Source organism: Papaver somniferum, chromosome 5, assembly GCF_003573695.1.
Source record: "Papaver somniferum cultivar HN1 chromosome 5, ASM357369v1, whole genome shotgun sequence".
Taxonomy (NCBI): domain Eukaryota; kingdom Viridiplantae; phylum Streptophyta; class Magnoliopsida; order Ranunculales; family Papaveraceae; genus Papaver; species Papaver somniferum.
In genome coordinates, this window is record NC_039362.1 from 30,337,748 (window position 1) to 30,352,020 (window position 14,273).

Sequence of the window (14,273 nt, forward strand, 5' to 3'; positions counted from 1 at the left end):
ATAAGTTTGTATGCTTCACTTTCTTGTTTTCTCTCCTGTTCACGTTTAGATTTTGTTTCCGTATTTTATTTTATTTTTCCTTTTTATCATTCTCGCTAGCGTTATGATAGGGTTTACTATCCGTATTGCGCCACGTCAATTGGTTTTGCCCTTTTTTCTTTTTCTATCAAGTTATGCTACGAGTACTGTGAATGTTTGACGATAGAAATACTTTGATTGTTCGTCTAAGGTTTTCTATCCCTGCAGCCCCAAAGTTAGTTTTTTTTAATGAGCAGATCCTCTTAAAATCCTGATGTGCTTTTGATAAGCGAGTCATTGTGCGCATAAAACTATAAAAGAATCAAATGGGTGGTGATACTAGTGATTTGAGTTCGAAATCTACTGTACCAAATTTTTTACCAGTTCAAAAAAATATAAATAAATCGAAAATAACATTTGTTCAACTTGGTTGTGAGTGTTGGTGGTCTGTTTTCGTTTGTTTATATTCAAGCACGAATAGGCAATTTCAATCGGTTTCGTGCAGATTTGTGAAATTTAATTTTCCTAGTAACATGTTATGTAGCGAGTTTACGATTTTTTGTTTTTTGTTATTAATGCCAAGATCTCAAAATCGTGTTGCTTTATATGTAACTGTTGGTTTTTATTTTATTTTGCAGCTTGATTTACTAGTTCGGTAATCAAAATGCAACCCAAGAACATCAGTCAAACAATCCTGGTAACCATGTTACGGTCACATCTCCTAATGTTTTTGACATGAATTCCCAAGGTTTCATCACTGCACCCGCGACCTCCAGGCAGCCTAGAAGCAAAACAAAAAAGAAAAACCACTCATCAAACCAGAAAAGACCTGGGAGCCAACAAGCTAACCATTGCAATTGGTCTGCCGAAGTGGATATTTCTCTAACTAGGGTTTTTCTGTATGCAGCCATGGATACAATAGTAGGAACTGAACAATCAAGTGGAAGCATGTGGCATCGTATTCTTGAGGTGTATAAAAATACTGTTATTGATTATGTTAACTAGGGATGAAATAGCTAAAAGTGTCGTTGGAAATCATACAAGAGCTTGTCTCAAGATTTCATGGAAATCAAACTTCTGATGTGGTACATTTTTTTTAGTATCTAATGCTCCAAAAAGATCACTTATTTTCTATGCAAACGTGAATACATTTTTGTTACTAATCTTAGTATATATGTGTGCAGAAGCAAAGTTTTTGTACGAGAGAATATAAGGATTTCCATTCAAGTTCGAGCACTATAGGGAGATAATGAAAGCGAGTCCGAAATGGTGTACCCTACAACTGAGCAAGCCATCTTCAGAGAAAGAAAAGGTAACTGATAAGAGCTCGGTTGTTGCTCTAGCTAATGAAGAGTGAAAATATCATGCTGGTTATTTTGGAACTGATGACGACAACGACCGTCCACTAAGAAGAAAGTCCAGCAAAGAAAATAAGAAATGAATGAACGATCAAAAGGCTTTGGTCGATCGTCGTTTTCTTATTTTCTTTGCTGGACTTTCTTCACATCGGACAGTCACGTCGTTGTCGTATTCAGTTCCAAAACCACCAGCATTGTTTTCTTAGTTGTAGGGAACACCATTTCAGACTCGCTTTCATTATCTCCCAACAACGCTCGAACTTGAACGCCGATCCTTCTATTCTCTCATACAAAAGCTTTGCTTTTCTTTTCTGCATGCATATATACTGAGATTAGTAACAGAAAAGTATTCACGTTTGTACAGAAAGTAAGTAAACTTTTTGAAACACTAGATACTAAAAGAAACATACCACAGAAAGGCCGTAAACTTTTTGAAACACTAGATACTAAAAGAAACACACCACATCAGAAGTTTGGGGAGCTCTCTCTAGACCTTTGTTAAGTCCATGAAATCTTGAAACGGAACCTGGTATGGTTTTCCATGACACTTTAAGCTATTCCATCCCCGGTTATCATAATCAGTAACATTCTTCTTCATTTTTTAAAAAGCTGCCACATGGTTCCACTTGATTATTCATATCCTACTCCTACTATTGGATCCATAGTTACATACAGAAATGCCCTAGTTAGAGTAATATCCTCTTAGGTAGACCAATTGCAACGGTTAGCTTGTTGGCTAGAAGGCTTTTTCTGGTTTGACAGGTTGTCTTTCTTTTCTATCAGGCTTCCAGGCTACTTGGAAGTAGTGGGTGCAGTAGTGAAACCTTGGAGAAGAAGTGGAATGATCCTCCTTCATCCCAACCTCCTCGTCCACCCCGCCTCCGTCACTAACCAAATTCATACAAAAATTAATTACTTCCGGAGGGGCTTGGATAGTTGCAGAGCTTCTTGATTGATACAGTATTTCATTAAAAGGTATTGGATAGTTGCAGAACTTCTTGATTGATATTTCATTAAAGGGCTTTCTTTTCTTGTGCAACCATGCACTAGATAGGAGACAATCATTGGCCTTGGAAATGATAAAAAACAATAAAAAAAAAAATTGGGAGACGATGTATTTCGCATATTTCGCAAAGTTTCGCATTTGCTTGAATTATATACTCCCTTCATTTTTGAAAAAGAGACCATCACTTTTTCAGTTTGACCTAGTGAAAAATCAAAGATTGGAATTCATGTTTCAAAATAATTTGTCGTCTTTTGAGGTTCACCAATAACGATATTACGAGTAAAAACATGGTCGCTCAATTGAGGTCAGGTTCACCAGGTCTATAGTTCAATGTTTCTGAAAGAGTAAGCTCCCAAACATAACTAATTTCTCTCTATATATACTATGATGACGAGAAAAATATGGCAGTCTCCTTGTAGATTCAACTTTATACAAACCCTCTTGAGAAAAGAGGGTGAATGAATTCCACCAAGTGGAGGATACAGAGAGGAGGGAAATATGTAAAGGAAAAATTCTATAAATATTGCCTCTACATGTACAAAAAATTCCTGGATCAGGCTTCTGTATGTTGTTTCTTTTTCCTCCCAGTAGTAGGACAATGACCGGATGTGCCAATGTTGTTCCATTAAGTTATGGTAGTTACGGGGGAGAGATGAAATATGCCTTTTCCCAACGGTCGCAAGAAATATGAGCCAAACAACCGTCATCTGTCCTATACTCCACAAGTCGACTATGATCGTCCAATACCAATTAGTCTCAACTGTTAGAACACAAAATGAGCAAAATGACCAATTAAAAAGACTATACTGATTATCTTGATCGTACTACAAGAGGTTTGGATGTATAATACGTGGAAAAGAATCAGAGAACAGAAACAAAGATCACTTACAATGTTGTTTTCGGGTTTTTTCCAATAGAAGCCCTGTAGAAGGACTGGCAAAACATTGCAGGCTGCAAAGATATAGATCATCAGGGCATGCATCCCCATCCATTCGAAAACTAGAGTTGGTTTTCTAAACCCAAATACATCAACCTGCAGGAGAACAGAAATAATTTCGTTAAGAAAGATGAAAGAACCGAGTATCATTCACTTTTCATTTAACAAAATATACATAATCCTCTTGCGTAATACTCCCTCCGTTTTTGGAAAAGAGAGGTAGTAAGAAATTGTGAAAGCAAAAAATTAGATGACCTTTTTCATTGAAAGTAACCAATGCTTTTAGGATAACTGATCTCATGGAAATCAAAAGTAAGATTCCCAAGCGAGATGATAAACTTTAAGAAGATGTCTCACCATCACATAAATACCAACAAAAAGAATGCCCGCGGCACCAGTGGTAACACATGTGTAGCTCAAAGAATAGAGGGCTTTGTTAACATGCATCCCTACAAACGAGTTAGAACATTTATACATTAAACAACACAATTTCACAACAATTTTACTTCGTTGCACTGAAAATACAACTATCAAAACATGTACATTCTCTTACCACAGAAGTCCAGAATGAAACCCACAACAACTAGACCAGCGGCAGGGACCATCCAAGACATCATCCTATCCTTGTGATCCTGTGGGAAACCAGATACATGATATATATAGTGAAATAAGTACAATAGAGGCTTGATTCTTGTCTCTTTTTACTCTTCTTAACTGAGAGCTCCAAGGGATGTGGATAGATTACTTACATTGAAGTGTACAATTATATGCCCAAAATGCAGGCCAATCATGCAAGTAACAATTGCCATCACAGAACTGCAAGATACAACACGTGATTAGAGTTCTTCCCGAGATAGTAAGCAGAGCATATTTATGTAATTATGAGAACCTCACAAAAACCAAATGGATAAAAGAGAGATGCAGAATGCAGTAAACCTTAAGATTCCTTCAGGATCAAATGGAGCTTGACACCAAGTAGGCGCATTAGGTGGAAGTGGGCCATAATCTGGTGAATTAATGCTGCATTCCTGACAAAAGAAACACCTTACGTTAACATAATATGATATCAGAGTACATCTGGCAAAAATGAAACTCAGACATTGATGTTATAAAAGTATTTAAATAATACGAACCGTTGTCCGTGCATAGGTTGGTCTCTTATATAGGTGTTGAATACCTAACAATTTACGGTCAATCATTCCAACGGCATTACAAGCAGGTCCAGTGTCTCCACGAACTCCACATTTCACCTTCAGAAGGAAAAAACAAAAAAGCATTAGTCATTGGAGCATGTTCAAACAAAAAGGTTATCGCAACATAAAAGCCGTGAACTTGTGTTCCCAACCATTTGTACGATAAAAAAAAGAGAAAGTTAACACTCACAGAGAAAGAAGAGTTATCACTTGGACTTTGATACTCCCAATCAGGAACATATAACCCATACATGAGTACAGTATATGTCACAGTGAGCACGAGTACAAATATCCTAAAGAGAAGAATAACACAATGGAAACGGTTAATTATGCTAACTTGTATAATAGATAAAGCAGATCGCAAAGAAGAGGAGAGACTATAAACTCAACAACTACAATAAACGTAGATTCCAAAGCTTAAAATCTCTAGCGTGTTAAATCCATCACTTACCACTGGAACTGATACTTCTTAAGCAAGGATCGTTCTGCTTTCACAAAATCATCACCCTTGAGCCAAATCTCACAAATAGCTGTCAATAAATACGCTATTGCAATTCTCTGAATGCAACAAAAAAGAATTTCAATAATCCAATGACTTCAGTAAAGGACAAGCATTTATAGCTAGATACGAATGAGGATCGGATGCATATCAATAATTGCTATTTAAATAATAAATTTCACTAAGCTGACTAAGCTAAGTATCAGAAAATTTTATACCTGTAGGGTACCCGTCCATCTAATGCGTTGTATATCAACACCATAGGTTAGATTGTTGATGCCATGTAAGTAGCCACCTAAACAATAAAATGAAGCAAATCAAAGACGATTCTTAGATATTACAAGCAAACAGTTGTCAATTAGTTGTAACATATCACATTCTATAACATGTTCTTCTTATGTTCTGCAGTAGGGGGGGGGGCTTGTGTGAGGGGTATACCTTGAAGCACAAGGCCAAATATTAAGAGTTTAAGTGCCCGAAGAACAGCCTTTTTGGTTGCATCAACTCTGCAAGGAACTTTCTACAATGAGCAGTGAAAAAGAAAATGTGAGCAAACCACACTAGTGTATTAATCTTGGACATAAGTACTAGTATCACTGTTCCAAAAGAGGTTGGGTCAGGGGAGTTGAGTTAGATAAGTACCTTATAAGTGAGTCCTAGTGCAACTCCGACGATGAACAAGAAAAAAGGCATGACAAAATCAGCAAGAGTAACACCATTCCATGGCGAATGATTAATTGCAGGAAAGATACCACCCGCATCATCTACAAGTACCATAAGCTGCAATAAATTTAAATTAAAAACATAGCCAATATTAGTCTACATTGACAAAAAGTACACTGTGCAAGTGCTACGGAGTTAAGAAGGATACAATTCGCAAGAAAGGAAAAAAGTAAAATAAAACTCCAGACGTTAAAACCATGATTTACTGGCTACTAAAGACCAATTGTTAATTCTAAAAAGAACACATGTTCCACTGCAACATAAGTTACATAACCCTTTCAAGAGTCAAGTCCAGATCCCGAATTAGGTGTGGAATTTTGCAGGCATGAGGTAGGTATTAGTATAGAGTTAATAATGCTCCTGACACTACACTTCCTTGTTAATGATGTAATCCCCCTTGCTAAAAGATTAAAAGTCAAAATCTAGGACCACCACCCAGAAATATCTGGTGCAAAAGTCAACTGATCAAATTTTCAGCCTACAAAGATCCAGACCCACATCCGAAAACCCAGACCCAGAAATGTGGTTCTAACTAGTATTTGATTTAGAAATATAATACCCATCCCATGCCTTATCTTTAAAGGTCGGTCGAAAAGACTATTGTCACTACTATCTGTCATGACTGTTTAAATCAGCTCCAGATTAGTACATAAATAACAAATAATAATAATAAAAAGTCAGAACAATTTCCATCTGAGTGGTGTTTTGGGACTCAACAGGCACAGTAATGCAAGCATGCAACATACGACACGAAGCCCAATACAAAACAATAATCAGAAAGATAATAGTGCACTATAATTTTGTCTATAATTATATGTAACGAAAGTTCTACAATAACATGGTGCGGCAGGAATCAATCTAATAGAGAAAAAGGATGGCACTGTCACTAGGCAAAAACAACAGCATAAACTTGGCTGAAGTTAGTGCTGTTGATTATTTTACTTTCAACGAGACCTGGTATATGCATGTGAAGTCCCACACTTTGATAAGACAAAGTTTAAGCAAAGTGAGTGAGTGGTTGAAATAATAAGGTTGTTTGTTTTGCTTATCAAATAAAACTATAAAAAGTAAGATTAATAATCATTTTGTTTCTTTGTTTAATTTTCTTTCAAAAGAAGGCTCGGTGGTAGACACGTTCTCAAACAATAAAGAAACCTAACCAAATTCCCAACTTCTCAAGCCAAACCAAAGTATGGATAATAAGTTAGCTAAACCTAAAACTAAGCTACCTGATCAAGAGGGCTGACAGGTTGCTTATCTACGGAATCTTACAATCTATCGATAATTATCATTCAGCACATATGAAATCAGTCAGGTGGTATGGGACTTCAGGTAAATGATTTCTTTCTCAAACTTTAAAACAAGAGAGCTGACATTTCACACCCATATACAATAATCTAAGTCCTGGAAGTTGCATTATAGTTAGGTATGTGGTGTTTATTAAGCAAGACAATAGGGTTGACAAGAAACAAACAAAAATCCAGAAAATGGTAATTACTTGTTACTTTTCCAAAAAGGCAAACTGAGTAAGTTGGCCAACTCGGCCAAACAGATACATACAGATAGCTTTGGCAATCTTTGTTGAAGAGACAAAAAGAGTTAATCTCTAAAGAACAAATGATTAACAATGCATGGTCTAGTGGAATCCGTCTTTCTCCATAGATATCTCCCTAATTACAAAATGACCTCAGATTTTAATGGATGGACATAAGCATTAGGCAGTAACTGAGAAATCTAAGATTGAGATTCACACAAAATAAAGTCTACCTATCTATTTATTTTTGGCCGTACAAGATACCAAGGAAAAGTGGTGGTGGTGGTGGTGATCATTTCAAGAAGAAAAGAATTGTTTCTATCTTTTAATCAAAATAATAATGGAAAAGATAAACAAAAATAACACTTTTATCACGCCCTCCGTGAACGGTAAGCTTTATTCTGTTTTGTCATTTTTCTCAACTAAATCTTCTGAACTTACTACTACTTAACATCTGGTAAAATACTTTGAAACAGAAGAAGAAGATGAAGAAAGAAGTACCAAATTAAAGAACCTAATTTGAAATTTAAGTTTTTTTTTTTTGTCAGATGTAGTTTCCAGAACAGGAAGGAGAAAAGAAAAAAAACTCTTTTTTGTTCTTTTGTTGATTTTGTTTGTTTCCAAAGGAACTGGATGAATGAAGGGAGGGGACTGATTTTATTTCCGGGGGGAAATCAGAAATTGATACCTGTCTACACTAAAATGCCAGTGCCTAAGAATTTACTACGGCGAACAAGAGGAAGAGTTTGATCACCAAATCTTAAGAAGAATTAAAAAAAAAAAAAAACGATCTTTCAATGTAAACTCGGAAACAGAAGAGCGCAAATACAAAATAATCGAATAAATTTCAGATCTTACCGCAACCGTGAGTCCTCTAAATACATCAAGAGAAACAAGGCGCCGCGATTTCAGAGCACCACCACCACTATTATCATTATTATTGATTACTGTATTTTTTAGAATCTGTATGGGTGGTGTAGAAGAAGACATTACTGATAATTCCTTATCAGTAGTATTCAATCCTTCCTCCATCTCCACATATTTCTGATTCTTACTATCTGTTTTCATAAGATCTCCTCCTTCCATTCCTGTGTTCTTCTTAATGTTGTTGTCTTGTTGATTGATAAGTTCATACATTCCCATCCCCAAACTCCCCACTTTCTAAACAGTGTGGGAGAAAGAGTGAGAATGAGATTATTAACAAGACCCCCTTTACTCCTCAGAAGAAGATGAATAAAAATGTGCAGTGCTACTATCACTTGTTCTTCCTCTTCTTCAGATTATGATTTTCTTTGCTTGTTTATATAGAAGAGGAAAGTATTTCTGATTTTGTCTTCCACCTCCACTCCTCTTTTCAAGGAAGGATTTGGAAAACAAAAACAGGAGTTTTGGTCACAGGAAGAGGAAATAAAAGAGATTTATGACAACAGCCTCTCTTCCCCCCTTGGGCCTTTATTGTTCTCTCTCCCACCCACACACACACAGCTTTCAGTTTCCTGACCCGTTCTCGGTCTCTAATAACCGCACCCTCTTTCATAATATGCTATGGCATGGATACTCCGGTGTACATGACGTGTTTGTGTTGTGCGCTAATCAGGTATCGACATGCACCATATGCATATGGGGATATGTATGTGTTTATGCACCCATGTGACTTTGTTTTTTAGTTATTTTTACTTTTATTTTCTAATTATTTTTATAATTTGAGTGTACAATTCTTTTTGAATCCACATAATGAGATACTTTCTTTAACTAAGGGATACTTAAAAAAAAGAAAATTAAAAAATTGTGAAGTAATATGAAGAACTCCTTATCCAAATATTAAGATAATAGCTAAATTATTTTTGATTAATTAGTGTTAGTTAAGATTAATTTGTTAAGCTTAACAAGACAATAGATTTGTACGTTAAGATTAAAATTGAAATTTTGATTTTATCTTTTAGAGTATCTCAACAGACTGTGAAAACTTTATTTTCTTATGACACATAGAATTTTAGACCCTCGTTTAAGTTAAATTTATCTCAAAACAGTAGGTCCTCTAAAATAGGAGCGATGTCAAAATAAATACAAAGATTTTAGAGAAAGTTTTGTCTAGACCTTCAAAATGACATGTCTATCATCTTTTTAACTACTTTTTAAATTATCATTTTTAAATAAGTTTTCATGAACCAATGGGGAAAAGTAAATCACTTTTATTCGTTATCCATAAAAACAAATACTAAAAATAAGACTCACACCATTGGAGATGGTTTATGAACAAAACATTGTATCTTTTACCACATATATAAAATCCCATAACTAAGGGTCTAGATAAAAACTCCACTTAGGATTTTTAGCACCCACTATTGGAGATGCTCCTAAGGTAGAAGTAGAAAAAGAAGGATTTTTTGAGATTCTAGTGAAGGATTTGATGTTGGGGAATCCTCATCTCACCAAAAATAAGAAGGTGCTTATATTGATGTATGTGTGTTGATTCTTCAAATATCAGACAACACTTAGCAATGCCGATTTTTGGTATTCCCCCATGTCCAGGTACAATCGATATAGCCGACGTTTTCTTACAATGTTGACTGCTTCACAGTCGTCATTGGTTACATTCTAACTAATATGCCGACAGATACGACTATTTACCACGATAATACTGATAGAGACCAATTCCAATACAAAGATAAGATTCAATATTAGCCAACACTTTCAGTATTGCGTTCATAACCAAAGCAATGTCGGTTGCTGAAGTCGGTATTGATTTCATATATCAAGCAACGCCGACTGCAAAAGTCAGCATCGCAATCATACTTCGAGACATACTGATTTTTAAAGTCGGTGTTTCATTCAACAATCGAGCAATGCCGACTGTTTATTTATAACTTCAATTTGATTGTCCTCGTTGATTTGCAATTGCATGTAATTTATCTTAAGAAACTTGTTTAAGTCTCTTTTGAGTCGTAATTCCGCATCCAGTATCAATTGACGATGCAATAAAGAAGTTATGGAAGAAGAAGAAGAAGAGTCGGCAGTTGGGAAGAAGAGTGGGATACTTGAGTTAGGTTTTTAGTGTTTTGTATAGGATGAAGGGCACTATAGTCATTTCATCATTAACAAAAAAGCCCCCTTAGCATATAGGAAGTATACCAAGAGGAAAATGCTAGGCCTATTGATATCCCAGCTAAGGAGATTACAAAAATAATCAAAGTTATGGATGGTGATAAATCACCGGGACTAGCTAGTTTCAACTTAAGGTTTGGTTCAGATCCCTTCTAAGACACTGACATTATAGCCATGGTTCAACAATTCTTCAGAACCGGCTATCCGCTTAAGGAAATAAATGATACTTTCCTAGCTCTTATACCTAAAGTATAAAATCCACAGACACCTGGGGAATTTAATCCCCTAGCTTGTGAAATTCCACCTATAAGATTATCTCCAGAAATCCCCACAAATAGACGAAGGCCAATGCTATCAAAAATTATTTTTATTGTTCAATCAGCTTTCATGCCAAATAGGAAAATAATAAACAACATTATTCTGGCCGAACAAGTCATACACACTATGAATAAGGACAAAAAATAAATATAAGAACAATGTGCATAAAGTTAGATATGATCAAAGCTTTTGATGAGTTTATTGGGATACTTGATACAAATAACGAACAAAATAAGTTTTTCTAATTATTGGTGTCAGGTGATAATTATGCAAAGCATTGATACTCTGAATATTGATGTTTTAAGGAATGAGGTGCCAGTGGAATTTTATTTCCGGACTAGAGGATTTAGACAAGGAGACCTATTATCCCATATCTATTTCTTGTATGTATGAGAGGACTCTCTAGACTTTTCAGGAACCTGAGGTTCTGAAAAAAAAGGGTAGTGGCATTAAAGTAATCAAAAACACCTTAGCTATAACTCACCTTTTTTTTTGTTGATGACAACCTCTTTTCCAAAGCTATTCTGTTTGATGCTAGAAATTTCCTAAATACCATCAATACATTTACTGTTGGCGCTGGACAAATGATCAATTTCCAGAAATCAAGGATGTTATTCAACAATGCAATGCCTAATAAATTTTGGAAAATGATAATCAAGATCTTCAAAATCCAGAAATTTTAATATCTGATAACTACCTAGGTACTCCTCTTTTTATTGAAAGATCTAAGATCCACTGCTTTGACTAAGCGGTCAAGAAATATAAGAACAAATCGCAAAATTAAGTAGAAAAGATGCTCCTTCCTGCTCCATGAACAATAATGGTTAAAACCATTACGAAATCTATTCCCATATACGAGATGGGATACTATGAGATTTCAAAAACTATAAATAGCAACTAATTACTTCCCACCAAAGAAATTTATTATGTGTGTGTGTGGTGTTGACGGTGGTGGTGTGGTGGGGTGATGAAGGATGCAAAGGTGGATACTTTAGAGCTTGGAAAGCTTTGTTGGAAACCAATATACCCCCCCCCCAACCCAACCCAACCCAACCCAAAGGGGACTAGGTTTTTGGAACCTACACACCAACAATCTGGCTTAGTTAGGCAGATTTTCCTGGAATTTACACGCAAACCCCACATATATATGGGTTATGGCTTTGAAAGCTGTATATTACAACAAATGTAAGCATCTTCTAGACTCTCGGATCGCTAAAGCAGGATCTTGGATATGGAAATGCATCCAAAAAGGGCTGCACCAAATAAGATCCCACTGCATACGGGAAATAGGCAGTGAGGAGCTGATCCACATATGGGAGGATAGGTGGTTCCCATTTACGCCACAGACCCCTACCGATTTTTCTCGTGAATTCACTGGAGTGCTAGTAAATGACCTAATTGTATATGGTGACCTAACATCTGATCAATGAAAGGTAAAAGAAAGTGATCCTTTCGGTTTGCAGTATTAAACTTTTTGTAATCTATGCACACTCTCCATCCTGTTTGAACTCTTTTGGAAACAAGTTCGTCATCTTGATTTCTAACAACGACGCCTGATTTCTTAGGTACCACTTGTAAAAGGATAACCCATATGTTGTCAGAAATTGGGTAAATCACCCCCACACTTAGCAATTTAAGGATTTCTTTCTTCACAACCTCCATCATTGGGGGGTTAAACCTACACTGAGCATCACGTATTGGATTGAAATCATCTTCCATTAGGATTCTGTGCATACACATGGATGGAATAATGCCTTTGATGTCGGAAATTATCAAAACAATATCCGTTTTGTACTCTTTTAGAACCCTAAGTAGATGTTCTTCTCGTATTGGGGTGATATTCTTTGCAATAATCATCAGAAGTTCTTATTTATCACCCAAGTAAGCATACTTTAAGTGGTCCGGAAGCGGCTTCGATTCTAGTTTCAGTACTTGCATAATAGAAGGTAACGGAACCTCATTAGTTACAAGTAAAGAAATATAAGAAATATTACCCGGTTTAGGTTCTTGTAATGTCGTTAAAGCACCACACATTTCCACCATTTCTTTGGCTAATTCAATGTCCAGGTTCTGTTGTCCGTGAACGTCCAAATCAATGTTATTTCGCAGCACAACTCCAAGTTCATCCTCATTACTCAAATCAAACATTTGTTGCACTAACGAACCAATAATATCGATATAGAAAGCGGAGTGCACATCACTAGGATAACGCATGGCTTCAAATATGTTGAAGCGAATAATCTCCTTATCAAATTCCATAGTGGGTGTACCATTGTCAACATCAATCTTCGTTTTTGCAGTTTTCATAAACGGTCTTCAAAGTAACAACGAAGTAGATGAACAATTATCTCCATTTTGCATATCCATAATGTAGAAATCAACCAGACATATTGACTCATTCACTTGAACTAACACGTCCTCCACGAGTCCCTTAGGATATATTGGACTTGTTTGTTAATTGAATAATAATCCTTGTCTCTTTTAAAGGTCCGAGATTCAAAGAATCATAAATATCGGCTGACATCACACTTACGGATGTTTCCAAATCAAGCAAAGTACTCTCAAATCGTCGGCTACCAATAGTAATTGGTACTGTGAAGCCCCAAGGATCTTCACACTTTGCGGGCATCTACTTCATTGACATCGAGGAAGCACTTTCTCCCACTTGAGTAATCTTGGCAATCAACTTATCCTTCCTTGTACATAAATCCTTTAAAACCTTAGCATACCTGGGTACTGTTTTGATGGCCTCAATAAATGGATTTTAAATTGTATTATGCTAAAAATCTCCATGATTTCCTTGTCTTGAGCTTCTTTCTTGGATTTACCAAAACGACTAGGAAAATAAGGTGGTATGGTAAAGGTGGGAACCATGCCCTTAGGTTGGCTGGTTGGGGTTGGTTTTTCCTTCTGTATGGTTTCTGCCTCTACTTCCTTTTCGATGTCGTTTCCAACCTTTTCTTGTTGTTGCGGCTCTTCAATTTCCTCCCCACTTCTTACAGTTACGGTATTGACGTGCTCTCTTGGGTTCACAAAAGGTTGTTATGGCAACTTTGTTGATGCTTGTGCCTTCAGTTGATTCACATCCGTAGCCAATTGTCTGATCTGAGTATGCAAATCTTTAATGGCAGAGTCGGTTTTCTGCTGATTTTGTTGAAACAACGAGTTAATACCTTGTATCATAGCGTTAAGCTTATCACCAATGGAAGAACCCTGCTCTTAATCTTGTTGTGGTTGTTGGAAAGCATTTTGTTGCACATAAGTTGGCACATAAGCTGCATCTTGCTTGTTTGCATAACTAAAATTTGGATGATCTCTCCAACCAGGATTATTTGCGTTTTACCTATTTGTTGCTCCATATGTGATGAATCTCCCATCTCACTAACTCTTCTGACTATTGAGGACTCTCGAGTATAAAATTGTTGAGTGTTTGCAGCCATGCTCTCAATCACTAGTAGCTTCCTCGATGGTTTTATTAGCCAATGCGCCACTGCTAGCCGCATCAATCAAGTGTCTCTCACGAGGTAGTAACCCCTCGTAGAAGTGCGTGATGATAAGTTGTGTTGGAATTTGATGGTGAGC

At 36.3% G+C, this 14,273-nt stretch overlaps 1 protein-coding gene and 1 long non-coding RNA gene across 2 annotated transcripts; one reads left to right on the forward strand and one right to left on the reverse strand.

Annotated features, from left to right (window-relative positions):
- Positions 1-2,741: 2,741 nt before the first annotated feature.
- On the reverse strand, positions 2,742-8,736 carry LOC113281274 (heparan-alpha-glucosaminide N-acetyltransferase-like). The gene is made up of 13 exons (XM_026529977.1): positions 8,127-8,736; positions 5,654-5,791; positions 5,450-5,531; positions 5,230-5,306; positions 4,964-5,070; positions 4,703-4,805; positions 4,453-4,569; positions 4,256-4,347; positions 4,069-4,135; positions 3,873-3,951; positions 3,677-3,768; positions 3,272-3,415; positions 2,742-3,142 (listed from the first exon to the last, which is right to left on the reverse strand). The coding sequence occupies exons 1-13, from the start codon at positions 8,409-8,411 to the stop codon at positions 3,113-3,115; spliced, it is 1,413 nt and encodes a 470-aa protein (XP_026385762.1). The 5' UTR covers positions 8,412-8,736; the 3' UTR covers positions 2,742-3,112.
- LOC113281275 lies at positions 5,798-8,113 on the forward strand. Its single transcript, XR_003326004.1, has 2 exons — positions 5,798-7,657; positions 7,817-8,113. It is a non-coding gene; the product is annotated as an uncharacterized LOC113281275 (long non-coding RNA).
- Positions 8,737-14,273: the final 5,537 nt, after the last annotated feature.